This window comes from Octodon degus, unplaced genomic scaffold (genome assembly GCF_000260255.1).
Source record: "Octodon degus isolate 3935 unplaced genomic scaffold, OctDeg1.0 scaffold00019, whole genome shotgun sequence".
NCBI lineage: Eukaryota > Metazoa > Chordata > Mammalia > Rodentia > Octodontidae > Octodon > Octodon degus.
The window spans coordinates 4914256-4931523 of NW_004524595.1; the positions used below are offsets into that span (position 1 = coordinate 4914256).

At 53.0% G+C, this 17268-nt stretch overlaps 1 protein-coding gene across 3 annotated transcripts; it reads left to right on the plus strand.

Annotated features, from left to right (window-relative positions):
* Window positions 1-587: 587 nt before the first annotated feature.
* On the plus strand, window positions 588-9417 carry Slc30a3 (solute carrier family 30 member 3). 3 transcript variants are annotated; one of them, XM_023711154.1, is made up of 9 exons: window positions 1803-1870; window positions 2051-2274; window positions 5070-5251; window positions 5934-6080; window positions 6174-6327; window positions 6884-7082; window positions 7309-7414; window positions 7640-7774; window positions 8635-9417. In XM_023711154.1, the coding sequence occupies exons 2-9, from the start codon at window positions 2177-2179 to the stop codon at window positions 8781-8783; spliced, it is 1170 nt and encodes a 389-aa protein (XP_023566922.1). In that variant the 5' UTR covers window positions 1803-1870; window positions 2051-2176; the 3' UTR covers window positions 8784-9417. The 3 variants fall into 3 exon arrangements, with proteins under 3 accessions (XP_023566923.1, XP_004627467.1, XP_023566922.1); XM_023711155.1 differs by lacking the exons at window positions 1803-1870; window positions 2051-2274 and adding an exon at window positions 588-726; XM_004627410.2 differs by lacking the exon at window positions 2051-2274 and having other exon boundaries at window positions 1635-1870.
* Window positions 9418-17268: the final 7851 nt, after the last annotated feature.

Below are 17268 nucleotides of genomic sequence, written 5' to 3' on the forward strand. Positions count from 1 at the left end.
AGGGGAGGTTAGAGGGACAGAGCCCCCAGGCTTGCCTGGCTTCCTTGTCCTGCGTGGGCTTTGGCTGTGCGTCGTGGGGCGCGGGCACGGCACGCAGGGGATGCTGACTCTGGCGCCTGGCGTGGGCGGAGACCTGGGCTCACCTCTAATGCTAGGTTCCACAGCGCAGCGCCAGGGCGATGCCTTCGCACACGCCGCCCGCTCGCAGCCAGCAAACCTGGGCGAGCACCCGGCCGCACTAACCCACACGCACAGCTGGTCGCCCAGCCACCCAGTTTGCCGAGTCCGTTTTAAGCCTTGCCTCCACCGCGAAGCTCTCCAGGGTTAACCTCAGTTCCAGCCACACTTCCCGGCTACTGCCCAAGGCTTTTCTGTTTAGGGGTTCTTGTTATCCTTGCTAGTGCACGCACTGTCTCAAAGTTTGGACGAGCCATGAGGGCAGATGTCTTATCTTCAGGATGCGAAATTCAGGATGCCCAGCGTGTTCTGAGGGATGTGGTTGATGGATTCTCCCCGGGCTCCTTCACTAACCACCCCACTGACCATGTCCCATGTCCCTGCACATCCCCTCCCCTCCTCCTATGGACCCTTCTGCTCACACACTGCAGTTAAGAGCGTACAATCCAAACTCCCACTCCCTCTCCATCCCACAGCGGTGCGGTGCGAGGGGGCAGAGAATGAGCGGAGGTTTGAAGCTTTGACTCTGACCCGCCTACCGATTTTACTGTAAGTCAGCCCTTCTCCTGAGCTTCAGTTTCCCCAAAATGAGATGAGGACCCCGCAGAGGCTACAGCCCCCACAAGCTGTGGAAGGCCTCCCTCCATTGGCACTGGCGGCTCTGGACCCAGAGAGCCACTGCCTCTCCTGCCGCCGCCTCTTAGAGTGTCGTTCCCCCCTCCACACACACTTTTGAGTCACGACCCAGGAGGGAAAGAGAAGGGGTCCTAGTCTAGCCCCCTTATTCAGGTGCCCCTGGACACTTTTTCCTCTGGGCCTCGTGTTTTCATCTCAAAAGTAGGAATAACTGAGTTGAAGGACAGCAAGAGGTTTTTCATGGTCCATGGTCCTTGTATAAAATAAATGATAATTAGGGGTACAGTGCTTAGCAGCAGATTTTGCCTGCGAATTCCGGCCCCAGAGTCTCCATGGTGGGATTGGCACCTGCGTCCTTGGAGTTCTCCAGGATGTCTCTGCTCACCGCATTCTTTCTGCGTCTCCCAAGAGGCTTGGCACCTGTTTCTTCCTCCGTGTGGGACCCAGGCAATGCCCTCACACAGGCTTGAGGGGGACAGTACTCCCTCGGCCCTACTTAGTCCCAGGGAGGTCCCCAGGCTTGAGGCTCTCAGCTTGGCACCTGCAGGTGGGGCTTGTGGCGGGGCTGGAGCAGAGGGAAGGGCTGAGACTGAGCCCTGGCTAGGTGCCGGGCGATGGGGCGCTCAGGCTACCCCTATCCGGCTCTGGCTTAGGGAAAGGGGGCTTTGGCTCTGGAGGTGAGGCCCTGGGGGTGGGGCTCAGGCGTGGGAAAGAGGCCGGGGAGCCTGGAGGCGGGGCTTGGGGGGCGCTCGCCCCACACGGGGCGGGGCTCCAGCAGCCGCGGGATCTGCAGTTCGGACTCCGCGGCACGCTCGGTCGCTGCAGTTCCCTCCACTCTGGTGGCCCCGCGGCCCTGCGGGGAACCCGAGGGTCCGCGGGCCTCTCGGGTTTGGCACGCGCCGGCCTCGCCTCATCCTCCCTTGGTGGGGCCTGGACGGTCGGATCACGCGGACATGGAGCCCTCGCCCGGGGACTCCGCGCCCGGGAACTCCGAGACCACTCGTCTGGTGAGCGCCCGGGAGCGCGGCGGCGCCTGCGGCGGCCTGCGTTTGAAGAGGTAGGACGGACCTGGGCAGACCTGGGCCGCTGGGCCCGGGGGTACCACCCTCCTGCCCTCGGTTCTTTTCGTTGTCTCCCGGCGTGGACCTCACTGCGGCCGGCCACATAGTGCCCCAGCCGTGCCGGGACCCTGCTGACTCGGGCCTGCGACCCCTCTTCTGTTTCTTCCCGGTCCCAGGAAGGTGTCCTCCACCGGTGTCCCCTCCCCGCGGCCCTTCGGTCATCCTCGTTGCCTCTCCTCACGGTCCTGGGAGCCTCTGTCGCTCCGTCGGGCCAGAGGCAGCACCCCGTACCCCATGTTTGCATGGCCCCGGGCCCCGCTGGTGGGAGCGCATCCATCCGCAGGCCCTGGGCCTGGGTGCCCCCTCCAGCCGCGGCCAGTTGTGGGCACCCTGGCCGAGGGTGGGCCGGGCAGCTGCGGGGAGCTAGGGGGTGGTGAGGCGGAGCAGGTGCGGGCTGGGCGGCGGGGGGTATTCCGGGCTAGCACAGACGGGGCCGGGGGCGGCGAGGTGTGAAATGAAGCGCGGAGTGGCTGGGACAGCGGGCCGGGGGCGGCGGTGAACGGGAGCTGGGGAACCGCCTCTGCATCCCGCCTGCGCCCGCGCCCGCTGGCCCTTGGAGTGGAGCAGCAGCACCAGGCGCTCTGTGGCCACCTCCGCTGGCCATTTTGTCTGTTGGCTGTCCATCAGTTTGTCTTCGTAATTTGAGAGAGTCGTGCTCAAATTCTCTTTGCCCATCATTCCCTATGTTTGTTTCAATCTTAGCACCTCTCCCTTTGTCTCTAATGTGGGCTTCTGTGTTTCCAGCTCTTTCCTAGGGAGGGGGGTCTTAAGCCTTAGGGGTGGGGGAGCTGGTGAGCAGAGGGAACCCTCTTTCCTGCAGGGGACTACAGAGGTGGGCAGTTGTGCCGGCTCCAGGGGTGGCCAGAGCATCTCTTGTATCCTTTTACTTTGTATCAGCTCCTTCTCCCTGACCCATATCACCTGTCTTCAGTCCATATCGTTGGGGAGGGTGGGGGTGTCAGAGAGCCAGGAAACAGCTTTCCTCACAGAATATGACCACCCCCAACACAATGAGGTCTCTTCGGTGCCCAATTCATGCAGAACAAAAGGGAGCAGCCTGTTGATGGGTGACTGTCTTGGTGACTGGCAGTACTGTGCCTTCCCAAGCCAGACAAGGTGTCTTTCCTGCTTCCCCAAAGCCACCAGCCTCTGGCTCTCCTGACTGCATCTTTCCCAGCCCATTTTCTTTCTCATATGACCATTAGTCACCAAATCCTGCAGGATTTCCTGAAAGCTCTCCATACCTACCTACTCCTTCTCTAGTACTGCTTGGAGCCTCTGGCCTGCTCTGCTCTAGACCCATTTCCTTTCTCTCCTTCCTATCGTCAAGGTCATTGCAGCCTGATGATACTTGTTAGTCAATCAACATACCTCTCTTTGTGTTCCTTTGAGCCCATTCTTCTCCTTCTGGCACCTTACGCTGAAGACTCCAACCCACAAATGTCATTGCAATTCCTTATGTGTGGAGCACCCTCTTCCATTTGGACTCATATCTTCCTCTGTGAAGCTCTCCTCACCCCCATTAGAGTTGGCCACTTCATCCTGTGCGCCCAAATCCATTGTTCATTCCTCTCCTAGCACGGCTTCTCCCTGCATAGAATTCAGTTGTGACACCCGTCTCTCCCACTAGATTGGCCCTCACTGTGTATGCACTGCTGGGCACTCCTTACAGAAGAAATGAAGATAGGTTTGAGAGCCACCCTTCTCTGTGCGTCCACTAGAAACACCCAGACTGGTGCTCAGTCCCCCTCTCCCCAGCTCCCTCCCTGAATTTCCCCCATAGGCACCAAATGCTCCTCCTCCCTCCACTACAGGTCACTCCCTAGCAGAGCCTTCTTCAGCCAGCAGGCCACAGGCACCACTGGCCACTTCAGCTATCTAGAGTCATTGTTTCCCCAGCATGGTAATTCTGGTCACACCTCTATGATATAGCGTGATGTTTTTTCTCTTTAAATTGTTTTATTCTGTGGAAGGTTTGCTCTTGCTAGGGTTCAGGTTGGGTAGTAGTAGGGGTGACAGTTGGGCCAGAATGGGTCCCAAATGCATGGCCAGGGAGATGGCTCAGTGGAATAAGGGCTTACCTGGCAAGCACAAGGGTTGGAGTTCAATCCCTGGTTACACACACACACACACACACACACACACATAAAAAAAAATCTAACCAAATACAGTCAGCTTTAGCTTAGCCTATGGCACCTTGAAGTGAGTCCCCAGGTATATTCTTTTATCAATAGAAGCATATGTCAGCATACAGTTAAAGAGGCCTCTGCTCTGTGCTTGAGAGAGGTGCAGCCAATGTGTGGCAGACTCCAAATCCAGTGCTCCTGCCATCCATGCTTTTGCCAGCCATAGCAGGGTGTATCCACTCCTCCCATGACAGCTCTCACTTTAGAATCTGGCTAGAAACTTTGGACTTTTTGGGTTCTGCCAATCCACTCCCCTCTTCAAGGGTGGCCCTTGGACTGTGTGTCTGGAGTAAGAAACAGAGGGTCTGGAGGAGGGCCAGCGAGGAGTCCATGAGGCCAGGCCCATGGGAGTCTTGAACCACGCTGTCATACCGCCTTCCCTTGTGACGCCTGAGCCCGGCATGTCCACCCCGGCATGTCCACCTGTCTCTGTGATAACCCTTCCCATTCTTGTGCCTTTCCTGGTCACTGCTGCTTCCTTGATTCCTTGTTAATCTGAGAGCACTTTCATCATTCGGATGCCAATGGTGGCCTTCCACTGTTCCATAGCCAGAGATATTTTATCTCCTTCACCCCAAACTCCCAGAGTCAGGAAAGATGTCCTGCTGATTTTTGTATTCCTCGAGGTGCCTGTTCATTTGGTCCAGATCAACTCTTGTCCCTGCCACCAGCCAGGTGTGGCCCCACCATCCTCTCCCTGTCTGAGCCTCACTCTTCTCATTTTGCTATGAAGGTGCCTCCCAGCTGTGGAATTCCCTTCTGAGTAGAGAAGAAGGGAGGCTGGCATCTGAAATGTTATTTGGCCCTCACCTGTCTCAAGGCTCAGGGCATGACTGGGTCTAGGCAAGGAGATGGACCACATCCTAGGAGGCCAGCCCAACACTTAGGACCTGGAGCAAGCAGGGCCACCTATGGGCCAGGCCCTGGGTTGAATGTTGTGCTGCCTCAGTCTCTTCACAGAGCCCTCCCAGCCCCTGCCCGAGGAGCCCAAGCCTGCAGAGATGGCCTTCCATCACTGCCACAGAGACCCCTTGCCGCAGCCTGGCCTCAGCCCTGAGCGCCTACAGGCTCGGAGGCAGCTGTACGCCGCCTGCGCTGTGTGCTTTGTCTTCATGGCTGGGGAGGTGGTTGGTAAGTTGGGGAGCAGCTCTCCAGTCCCATGCTCCTGCCCCTGCCTAGGTCCAGGGGGCTCCAGTGCGAGGCAGAAAAGGTAGATGGCTGGGAGGGGCAGTGGGTGTCAAGACTTCAGATGGGGAGGGAGGCAAGGACAAAACACACTGAGGCATTTGGGGTATGTAAGGCCAGTACTGGTGGTGGTAACTGGTCCTTTGAAACCCATTTTCTTATTATTAAAGTAAAGCATGTCCTAGAAAATCCAGAAAATATGAATAAAAAAAAGTTTTTAAAATGAATAAAAGTTATCTGTATTCCATCATCACCTGAGAAACCCCATGTTCTCATTTTGAGGTATTTCCCCTAATTTTCTATGTCTGTACTTACATACTATACAGTAGTTCCTAAGAGGATTTTGTTGGTTTGAGATAGGGTCTCCTTGTATAGTTTAGACTGTCTTTGAACTCACTGTGTAGCCCAGGTTGGCTTCAAAGTGATCCTCTTGCTCCAGCCTCCTGAGTGCTGGGACTACAGGGGTGTACACCATGCCTGACCCTAAAGGGATTTTTTTGTTCTTATTTTTGTGGTGCCAGGAATTGAACCCAGGGCTTCATACATGCTAGACAAGTGCTCCCAGGGTGAGTCACACCCCAGCCCCACTTCCTAAGGGAACCACTCTGTCCACCATTGTGCCCTACAGGTGGGTACCTGGCACACAGCTTGGCCATTATGACTGATGCAGCCCACTTGCTGGCAGACGTGGGTAGCATGATGGGCAGCCTCTTCTCCCTTTGGCTCTCCACCCGGCCAGCAACCCGCACTATGACCTTCGGCTGGCACCGCTCAGGTAAAACCCCTGGATGACCCAGTGCCCTTCCGGTCTTGCCAGAGGGTACTCAGGGTCCCACACAGGTCTCTAATAGCTTGTCTCTCCCTGCAGAGACACTGGGGGCTCTGGCCTCTGTGGTCTCCCTCTGGATGGTCACTGGTATCCTCCTGTACCTGGCCGTCATCCGCCTGCTGCACAGCGACTACCACATCGAGGGGGGTGCCATGCTGCTGACGGCCGGCATCGCAGTCTGTGCCAATCTGCTGTACGTTCCAGTGTGGAGTGGGCACCATGTGGGGTTCAGGGCAACAAAGCTTCCTGCAGGCTAGGAGAGCTGGCTCTGCTCCCTACCAGACACTGAGACGAGCACACACACATCCCCTCTGTCCTGGAGATGCCTGAGAAGGTGCTGGGGACAGAGCCCTGTAATTCGAAGTCCATAGACATTTGTTAAGGGCCGACTGTGAGCTGGCCCCTGAGGGACATGTAACCCCGGGCTGTGAAGGAGGTCCCCTAGCTCAAGCCCCACATTATGATCTCAGTCAGACCTCACAACCAGCCCATGATGTAGGTCCCAGTAGGGCACCAGGTGAATTGCCTATGTCACACAGCAATTTAAGTAGCAGGAATAGGATCTGAATCTAAGTCCCCAGCACGAAGTGCAGTATTTCCCCCAGGCTGCCTGGATTGTCTCTCCTGGACAGAGCTGGTTTATTCTTGGGGTGGGGAAGCAGGTGGGGGGTGAGCAGATGTAGCATGGAAATGGGGCAAAGGAGGCCAGGAGCTGGCCGCCTGTGCTGAGCTGCTCTGCTTCCCCTCAGAATGGCCTTTGTGCTGCACCAGGCTGGCCCCCCACACAGCCATGGGTCTAGGGGGGCAGAGTATGCACCGCTGGAGGAAGGGCCTGGGGACCCCCTGCCCCTGGGGAACACCAGCGTCCGGGCAGCCTTTGTGCATGTGCTGGGGGACCTTCTGCAGAGCCTTGGGGTACTGGCTGCATCCATCCTCATCTATTTCAAGGTACACCTGTGGGGGGTCCTGGCCCTCCCCTCTCCATGTGCTAGCCCCCACCACTGGGCCCCTTGGCCTGCCTCCCCTTTGCTCCAGCTCCCGTCTCCCCATTCCCTATGCCTCGTCCAGCCCCAGGTCATGTTCCCTTTCTCTTGTCAGGTCCTGTGTGTCAGGACCCCCAGATCCTCCTCTGAGAGGTCCCTGGTCCCCAGGCTTAGAGAGTCTCTCTCTGCAGCCTCAGTATAAAGTGGCTGACCCCATCAGCACCTTCCTCTTCTCCATCTGTGCCCTTGGATCCACAGCCCCCACGCTCAGAGATGTTCTTCGAATCCTCATGGAAGGTAAATTAGACCCCACTGCTCCCTACATGGGGACCTCTTTGACCTCACTTCAGCACCAGAAGAAAGTGTGGGAAGACTGGGTCTTGTGGCCTATTGCTGGAACGAGGGTCAGGGCCTAGGGTAGCTCATGGGTTTCAATAGGTAGGCCGGGTACAAGATGGGAGTCTGCCAGGGCTGCCCCTGGGCAGGAGCAGCCCTGACAGATGTGGGGGATGCTGGCTACAGGTACTCCTCGAAGTATGGGCTTTGAACCTGTGAGGGACACCCTACTATCAGTGCCAGGAGTCCGGGCAACCCACGAGCTGCACCTGTGGGCTCTGACGCTCACTTACCACGTTGTCTCTGCACACTTGGCCATCGGTGAGTCTGTGCTGGGACAGTAACCCAGTCACTCAGATTGTTCTAATCTTTCTTGACCTGACTCTGTCTGTGTCTCTGTTACACACACACACACACACACACACACACACACACACACACACACGAGACAAGCCTGGATGCTGTGTTTTGGGAAGATTTCCTCTAGTGCAGCACAGGGAACTAGCAGCAGTCCTTTCGGAGATCAGCTCTGCCTACAGAGCTAGTAGTGAGGGGATGCAGATAGGTAACTGCGGCATTGCCGCTCAGTTGGAAGATCACATACCTATTAAGAATGACTGTGAAGTCTGTATGGCAACTAGGAAAAAATGTTTATGGTATAATACTGAGGGAAAAAAAGCTGAATATAAAATTATATCTACATTATGATTCAACTATTAAAAATATATATGGTGACTCATGAGCTGACAAAGGATTTTTGAGTTTCTTCCAGATGCAAGAAGCAATCAGAGGCGTGCAATTTGGATGCCAAAAATATCGTAACTTGTGGGATATATGGTCGTAACTGTAGAGGGACAATGGGACAGAATATTTAACATCTGGATTAGCCTGGAAATCTGGGTGCTATAGCTGTTGAAACAGCTTGCTATATATTGATACTCAAAGGCAGAAGAGAACGGAAGACTAGGCACAGTTGAGTATTAGCATGGTCTGTAAGGGTGAATCTCTCAGACATTTTCTTTTGACAGTTTTGTATAATACAGAAAGAAAAGCAATCCCCCATTCACACGTGGCTCTGAGGCCATGCAGCCCTTGGGCCCCTTTCATTTTTCCTTATCGCGGCCCCTGACTGTTTCCTAGCTCCCTGGGGACTGAGGCTGTCTCTTATCACTCTCCCACAGACTCCACGGCAGACCCCGAAGCTGTCCTGGCAGAAGCCTCATCCCGTCTCTACTCCCGGTTTGGATTCTCCAGCTGTACCCTGCAGGTTGAGCAGTACCAGCCTGAGATGGCCCAGTGCCTGCGCTGCCAGGAGCCCCCGCAAGCCTGAGCCACGACCCCACCCTCACCCCACTGCCAGGCCCAGGCTCAGCCCAACCACAGGGACAGTCATGGAGATGGGACAGAGCTGGGCCCATACCCCTTTTCTCTCTTCCACCTGCCCAGTGCTCCAGCTCCAGCCCCAGCTCCAGCCCTAGCTCCAGCCCAGTGGGCAGGACCAAAGTTGGGAGAGTGAGGGGTCAGGCTGTGAGAGTTCAGGGGTCAGGGAGTGCGTGGGAACCCTAGGGACTCCTTCGCACAGCCTGGGGAGCTGCACATGTCTGTGCAGTCTATGTCTGTGTGTCTGGCTGGCTGGCTGGGGTGTCTGCTTATCTGTGTGCTGTTGGTGTGCCTATGCCTGGGGAGGACAGCAGGGGCCCCCTCCCCATGTGGCCCTAGCTTTGTCTATGCAGGGGCCCCAAGCCTGCACTTTGTCCATGTGTCCTAGCTCTGTGGTCTTGTCTGTGTGTGTTCCTTGGTGCTGTGGCCCATGTGTCTCTGTGCCTGTGTGGCTGTGCTGTGGTCTCTGAGTCTGCTCCATCCATGTCCATGGGAGGGTTTGTCTGTCCATCTCTGTCGGTGCTGTGCCCTCAGCTATCCCAGGGAGAGGGAGGACTCCTCTGCAGCTCCACCAATAAACTTGTGTCCAGTCGCATCTTTCAGCTCTGTGCCTCAGAAGGGGGATCTAATCAGTTATGTGGGAGCTGCTAAGCCCCTTCAGCTGGCTGACTTCCCATGACCCTCCTGACCCTTCCCAGCCCTCAGGTGGAGGCTGAAACCCCCCAGCCTCTTCACGGTCCCCTCTCCTTTTTCATGGGGAGTCCCCATTGCCCAGGACTTAGCTGTAGGAGAAAGCTAGAAGGCAAGGGGCCAAGGGATCCTGGGGAGGCCTCAGTAGGTCGGAACTCCTTGGTCTGCTTGGAGGGAAGCCAGGTCCATTTAGGGGTGAAGGATTGGAGCACAGCACTGATGTGAGGTTGGACCTCATCTCTTTGAGGTGTCCCTTGGTGGGGGAGGGGCCAGCAAGCCTGGGGTTAAGTATGTGCTGCATGTGGACACCAAGGGCCTCTTTTACCCTTAGTTATATTTAGTTCTCTTTGTCTCAAAATATTTTTAATTTCAACAGAGCTGGTGGTACAAACCATTCTCACTAAGGGGCTGTTGATAGCCTTTGAGAAAGCCAACTCCCTGTGCTTCAATTTTATTTAGTGTTTTTTTTTTTTTTTTTTTTTTTTTTTTTTGAGACAGGGTCTCACTATGCAGTTCAGGCTGGCCTTGAGCTCACTTTGTAGCCTAGTTCTCAAACTCACAATGATCCTCCTGCCTCAGCCTCCTGAGTGCTGGGATTACAGGTATGCCCTACCATGCCTGGCCTTTTGTGCTTGGATTTTAGATCCAGGTAAGTGGGCCTTCCACCATAAGTTGGTAGAATTCCAGCCCAGAGCAAAGGCACTAGGTATTTTCTCTAAGGCTTTTTTTTTTTTAATCTTTATTATAAGATGCTTTTTATTTTTATTAGAAAAAGAATACATGCCTTTCAAAAAGCCCAACAAAGGAAGAGAACATGTACTATAAAGTTTTCCCAGAGGCCGCTGCTGGTCAGTGAGGTCTGTCCACTCAGACTGCATGCTTACCAGTGTCTCCTGATAACTTAAGAGTGCTATGGGCTGGTATAAACTGCTTTTGTGATCACTGGACAGCTGGACACATCTCTCCATGTCCATACACATGAATTTCATAACATTTTCAAAGATGAGGCTTTTGGACACGGAGAGTAGATCCCCTCAGTGCTGCCAGCTGGGATGACGGCTGGCAGTAGCCAGGCAGAGAGGCCGGGCCAGAGCAAAGGGCTGGGGTCCACCCACTCAGGCAGGCGGGGGAGGCTGCCCCAGCTGCTTTCCCTGCTCTGCTGGCTCCTGACACTTTCTCATTTTACGTCTCATTGATTCTGGGCCCCCAGTGAAAGGATGGGGGTGGGGAAGAGTGGGAAAATGGAGGAGAGCAGAGGAGGTTGAGGAAGACAGGCTAAGCTAATTTATGTGACTGCCCAGCCTCAGTGCCTGGGGCAGGGGAGGAAACAGAATGAGCCCCACAATCATCAAAACAGCGATGAGGAAGCTGAGGCGCAGCAGCTTCCTTGGAGCTGCCCCACCAGAGATGGAGACAGAAGCCAGGCCCCCGTCCACTCCAGTCCCTTTGAAGCACAGGTATGGGCGAGGTTCTGTACCCTTTTATCCCTCCCAGCCACCTGTGCACTGGCACACCCAGTTCTAGGGTGCTGGGTGCTGGAGCACCCCAGGCTCTTCCATTCTGACGTTGTCTTGTGGTGATTCTGGCTGTAGTTAAGCTCATCTAGCTTTCCTGCTGGTCTGCTGAGATGGGGGATTACGTGATGCTGTGGAAGTGAATGTGACTGGTACATGTGGGGCAGGTACAAAAAGGTTAGCTTGGGGCCCTGGGATGCAGAGAGCAGGGCCATGGGATAGTCTAGTACGATGACAGCACAGACTGAAACTATTTATGGAGCTTACACTTGGTATGAGGTGCTTTGATATAGGAAGTAATATTTGTACCTAATGGAGACTCACTACTAGGTCATGTAAAAAAGCAAAGTGTTGTCAGAATTGAGATTCAAATCTGTTCCTGCTTCAGGGTGTGCCTGCCCCCTTTTCCTTTCCAGCCTCCTTTAGGCAGCTGATCATTTGGGAAGGGACCAAGGGACAGGAGGCTCAGGAGACTGGTGGCAGGAGAGCTGTCTCCCACTGGCAGTTCCCGTACTCCCATGGGAGCCTAGGAAGCCTTATCTCCACCACTGGTCACACACCCACCCCCACCACTGGCTTATCTAGAAGCCCCTTCCTGTGGGCCCTTTCCTCAGAAGACAAGGTGGCCAGGCAGAAGAGGTGAGGGGAAGGGTCTGAAGGGGGGAAGGGTCTGAAGGGAGAGCCAGGCAGAGGACCCATCCATCAGCCAGCCTTGCTCTTTACACAGCTGAGTGACTAGAAGGTGGAGCAGAGGAAAAGGAACAGCACTGGGGCGAGGTGGAGAGGAGGTGCAGACATGTGGCTGTCCTGCTGCCAGCACTGTAGAAGTCTTCAAAGAGAGACTGAGACCAAGGGGCCTGTTGGGACAGCCAGGACATGACCAGACTCTCACTTCTAAAAGGACTGATCTTTCATAATTGAGGGGCATCTCACCCCCAACTCTCTAACCTCCCTTCCCCAACTCAGGGGGTCTCACCTCATTTGGCCTGAGCCCCAAGAATACCCATCAGCACTATGGCTAGAGTATCCTGAGGACAGGGAGCAGCCTAGGGTGGGAGAGCTCACTAGAGGACCCAAACACCCCTAATAACCCTGCTTGTTCTCTTGTTCCTGCTGGCCTGACAATAATGGACCATCAGTTTTAAAAGGACTGTAGCCAAAAAGCCTGGGGAGAAATGAAAGAGCAAAATTCAGTAATACAAAGGGCTGAAACCCTTACCAGAGTAAACAGGCTTTAGACCCACGGCAGGAAACCTTTTCCATTGACCATGAAGTTTGTCTCCTTCCATCCCACCCACCTACTGGGCCACAGGGACAGCGAGAAACTACCCTGCAGGTGGTACTGTCTTTGAAGGAAGGCCAGTTCCCCTCTCCTGCCCTTAGCTCATAGCCTGGTGCTGAGCAAATGCTCCACCATGTGTGCTTGTGAAGGAAAAAGAGTCAATGGCGCAATGGCCCATTCCCTTGCTCCCAGGTCTACACCAAGCCCTAGAATTCCCTTTGCCCCCATATCCCACATGCTGGCCAAAGCATTTCTCACATGCTGACCTCCCTGGGCTCATGAGCAGAAGCATTTGATGGCGCCTGGACATTCGCCTCTCAAGGAGGCAGTATTTGTATTCCCAAGGTCCTGCACAGGGAGTGACACACTGCCTCCCCAACCCCATCACCACCTCTCCAGGTCTCAACTCCAATCTTGGAGGCCTTCTACTGTTCTTCTGTAGCTTCATCCTAGTTTTCCTAACCTTTTCAAGGGTTGCTCAGGTCCCAGTCCCAATGCCTTTCTTCTTGGCTCTGGATAGATGACTTCAGCCTCCTCACCGGTACCTCAGTCACTCAAGATGTGCTGCCCACCTTCCCCATAGTGTCTGAAGGACAAATGACCCTTACCTCAGCCTTCCGTCACTCCCTTGGCTAGATACAGGGCATACAGGGTCTGAATCTGTCAGTATCTCCCACCCCTCACACATGGAGCTTGGGTGTCTTGGGAAGCTTTCTCTTGAGTCCTTTCCCCCATGTTTTTTTTTTTTTTGAGATGGTTTTACTATGCAGTTCATACTGGCTCTGAACTCACTTTGCAACCAGGATGGCCTTGAACTTTCAGTGATCCTCCTAACTTCTCCTCTCAAGTGCTGGGATTCCAGATGTGTGGCACCATATTCAACCTTTTGCCCATGCTTCGAGTCAGGCTTGTTATGGTTATACTGTCTCTTAAAAGACTTGTGTTCAGGGGCCGGGGAGATGGCTCAGTGGAGTAAGCACTTCCCTGGCAAACGCAAGGGCCCGTGTTCAATCCCCAGTTCTAGGAAAAAAAAAAAAAAAAAAAAAAGACTTGTGATCAGAGGTGGAGCTTTTAGGTTACTGGACCACGGGGGGGGGTCTATTAATCCATTAATAGATTAATAATTTGAAGTCTGGCAAGATAGCTCAGTGGCCTAAGCACCTGCTGTGACCATGGGGACTGGCTTGTCTCAAGCCATGTCTTTCTGCCATGATGTTCTGCTTTGACTCAGGCTCAATAATGGAAGCAGATCACACACTGAAATCTCTGAAGCTGAGTCAAAATAAACATTTCCTTCTTTAGTGACAGCTGACTACCAAGGCTTTCTAGACCTCTGCTCATGGGCCCTTGCTCATCATCTCAGTGAGCTGACAGATGCAAATATTCAAAAGCCTTCAAATATCTGTACATATGGTCACCCATCATGGGCTCCATGGGGTTCTAGGTACTTGGGATCCACCAGTGCACAAGGTTCCTGTTCTCCTGGCTCCTATGTCACATTTACACGTTGCATATTTACCTGCCACACTGTTCTCCAGATCTGCCTACTGAGCTGGCCCACAGCAGTGGGCAAGTATCAAGCCCAAGCAGAATCCATCATCCTCTAACCCACACCAGCTCTCTGGGCTGTTTCCATCAGTCCTCGCTATGTTATTATTTTGTCCTTTTGAGATAGTCTCACTATGCAGTTCAGGTTGGCCTTGATCTCACAACCATCTTCCTGCCTCAGCCTCCTGAGTGCTGGGATTGCAGGTGTGTACCACCACACCCAGCTACCTTGCTATGATTTGGATATGTTCTGTGTCTCTGAAGGGTTTACCTGTTGAAATTCAACCCTCACTGTGAGGTATGAAAAGAGCAGACTTAATCTCTCTGGTGTTTACAGGTGGGGTCTTTAGGAACAAAGTCAGCAGTGTGGGCCCTCTGTGATTAAATCTGGGTGCATTTATAGAGACCAGACTATGTGTGTACTAGGGATTAAGCTAAGAAAGTACTTTACCACTGAGCTATACCTCCAGACCCACACCCTTTTGAGATAGGGTCTTGCTTAGTTGCCAAGGTGAGGCTTGAACTTGTGGTCTTCTTGCCTCATCCCTAGTAGCTGGGATCACAGGGATGTGCTACCACACCCCACCTGCTTCATGTCTTTTGCCATGGATGCCTGTGCCACCCTGGGGCTCTGCTAGCAAGGCCATCACCAGTGTGCAAGCCTTTGAGCTTAGGTAAAATTCCTTTCTATACTTATTGAGCCTCAGTATTTTGTTTTGGGAATGAAAAATGGACAAAGCCAGTCCATTTACTCCAAGGGTCCATGTCATGGAGTCATTTCTCTGTCCTCTTTAGTAATTTCCAGATACCCCATCCTCTCTGATAATCCAGACCTTTTCAATCACCATCTGTGCTTACATCAACACCTTCCTAACTTGCCTCCCTCATTTCTTTCTTTCTTTTTTTTTTTTCCATCTCCCTCATTTTGCCCAGTGCTCACTCTCTACACCTCCAGCCAATGTCCCCAAGTCTCTGGGATACTGCTGCAGAATTAGATACCTTCCAAGTTTACACTGGAACTTCCAACTCAAAGTATTAACACATACCGAGCTGCCCACATGCTGCAGCTAGTGGTCAGAGCTGGGACTAGGATGCAGGTGGCAAAGCTCCAAGCCACCTACTTCAAAGAAGTTTTCTCTCACTAGGATTGACAGCCCTGGCAAACACCTCTGCAGTGATAGGAAAATGTTGGCCAGACTTCTCGGGGACTAGGGGAGGGGCACAGCAGGGATTAAAAACGTTCATCCAAAATAAGTATCAAAAGGAATGTTAGTATTTCTGTTTTGAAAAAAGACCAAATCCTTTCAACATGGAGTATCTTGGAAGGTAAGACTAGATGACCTCGTAATGACAATTACACAGAGCACAGATTATTTCCCACCTGATGTAGAATAGGCTTAGACATAGGTATTTTGTTTTATTAAAGAGCTGTTTTTGCTTTCTGCTAATAACTTCTTTCATTTTACTTCCCAGTGTAATAAGCCTTAATTTCTGGTTGTGGGGAAAAGCTTATTCAACTCAGAGCTGTGTTATGATTAGGAAAGCCAAAGAAAGGCACAGGGCAGGAATACCTCCCACCACTTAGCAACTGAGAAACTGCCACCTGGCAGTAAGCACTGCTTCCACTTGGGGACCAGGCTTTGCATTCTACAGGAATCTGTGTGACAGATTCCAAAATGCTTGAGAGTACTTGGGAAAATAATGGCTTATGCAAATTGTTTAAGCAGAGTCTGACACTCTGGAACAACAGCTCTATAAATCACAACACTTCCCAAACCACCAAGTCCAGCAAGGGTCCCATCAGCAGGAATAGAGAGGTCTCAGCTCTCTGTATACAGCATTTTTCCTCAGTTTTTTTTTGTTTTTTTGTTTTTGGTACAGGGTCTCATTATACAGCTTGGAATCACAGAGATCCTCCTGTCTCAGTCTCCCTAGTGCTGGGATTACAGGTGTGCACCACCACACCTAGTTTCAGTGGCCAGCTCAGTGCAGGGCCAGAACGGCATGTAATACCAGGGATCGAACCTGGGTCCTTGCACCTGCCAGGCAGGCACTTAAGACTGCTGAGCTATCTCCCCGGCCCTCTTCCTGTTTTGCACCAGAACTTCATGGCCTGCTCTGTTGGACTCTCAGTCCTACCACTACAGAGCCCATGTCTGCTACGGAGTGCAGTTCCAATTCTGCCACCTGTACTACACCTTAGAGAGTCTCCATCTTCCTGTCCCTCCAGAGCTCACCCTTCCTCAGGACTCACCTCACCCAACTCCACCAAGCCTCTCTGACTTGTGTGATCTCTGAGAACAGCTCCCTGGATACTTCGGGTGTGTTCCCTGGGTGCTGAATGATTCATTTTGTTCCAAGTACTAAGGATTAAACTGAGGGCATGATGTGTAGCTTGTTTCTGCCCTTGAACAGATCCCTCTAATGCTGCTGACTGGAATTCATGGGACAGGGAAGCCCTCACCTGTAGATGTCCAGAATTAATGTTTTCTTTTTTGCGATACCGGGGATTGAACTCAGAACCCTGCATTTGCCAGGCAAGTACTTATTCTACTGAACTATTTCCCTGGCCCCAGAATCAATGTTTTCTAACAGAAGGCAGGGTAAAATGGCTGCCACAGTCTTGTGGCTAGTGAGGAGGAAAGACACCCACCAAGGTTTGAGCCAGTATCCACCTCTGAAGACCAGTTGGAAGGCTGGTGTGAGAGCCAATGAGTTCTTAAAAGTTCCCATGTAGACCAAGTTTTCAAAATTGAGGTTCTTCCTATCTTCCACCTCTTCAACATGCCAGGCACTCTGGTAAGCAGGTTCTTCCCGAAAGGTGCCAATGTGAAGCAAGTTAATCTGTAGTCACCAGAAGCCCTCAACCCAAAGCTAAAATTCAAAGGTAAGATGGACCTTGTTTATCCTGTACCCCTACATCAACGTGGTGCTTTGGACCCACAGTGTGCCAAGTTAGTCTGAAGGAACAAGAAATGAGATTCCTTTAAGGTTAGAGTTCAGGGAACAGGGAACTTCCCCACCCCAGGGGGTCCTGACACTCTCAGAGCCTTCTAGGTTGAACACTGGTGGTCTTGCTACTGAAGGACAAGACTAACCAGAAAGAGGAAGAGTAAGGCTTCAGAACATGAACCTCATCAGTCTGTAAGTGGTGCACAGACTCACCAAACCCTGAGCACTTCCCCCACACCCAACCCCCATATCCAGGAAGACTAAAAATCTATTGATCAGGACTGAGAGGACTCTAACTGAGGAAGTGGACCAGATGCACACTAGAGTTTTCAGGTCAGCTCTAGAGTTGGTGAAATACAGGACTTTGAAGCACTCACAAATCTGCATGTGCCAGCCTGGAGGCTATGGCACCACAGCCCTGGGAAGGCTGATCGAGAGCCCCACCATAC

What these genes read in the sequence shown, in the direction of transcription:
- Slc30a3 (XM_004627410.2), top strand. Translation starts at nt 1,767, where the DNA reads ATGGAGCCCTCGCCCGGGGACTCCGCGCCCGGGAACTCCGAGACCACT. An exon ending in GGCGGCCTGCGTTTGAAGAG is followed by an intron (nt 1,871 to 5,069) that starts GTAGGACGGACC and finishes GTGCTGCCTCAG; the next exon opens with TCTCTTCACAGAGCCCTCCC. An exon ending in GCAGTCTGTGCCAATCTGCT is followed by an intron (nt 6,328 to 6,883) that starts GTACGTTCCAGT and finishes GCTTCCCCTCAG; the next exon opens with AATGGCCTTTGTGCTGCACC.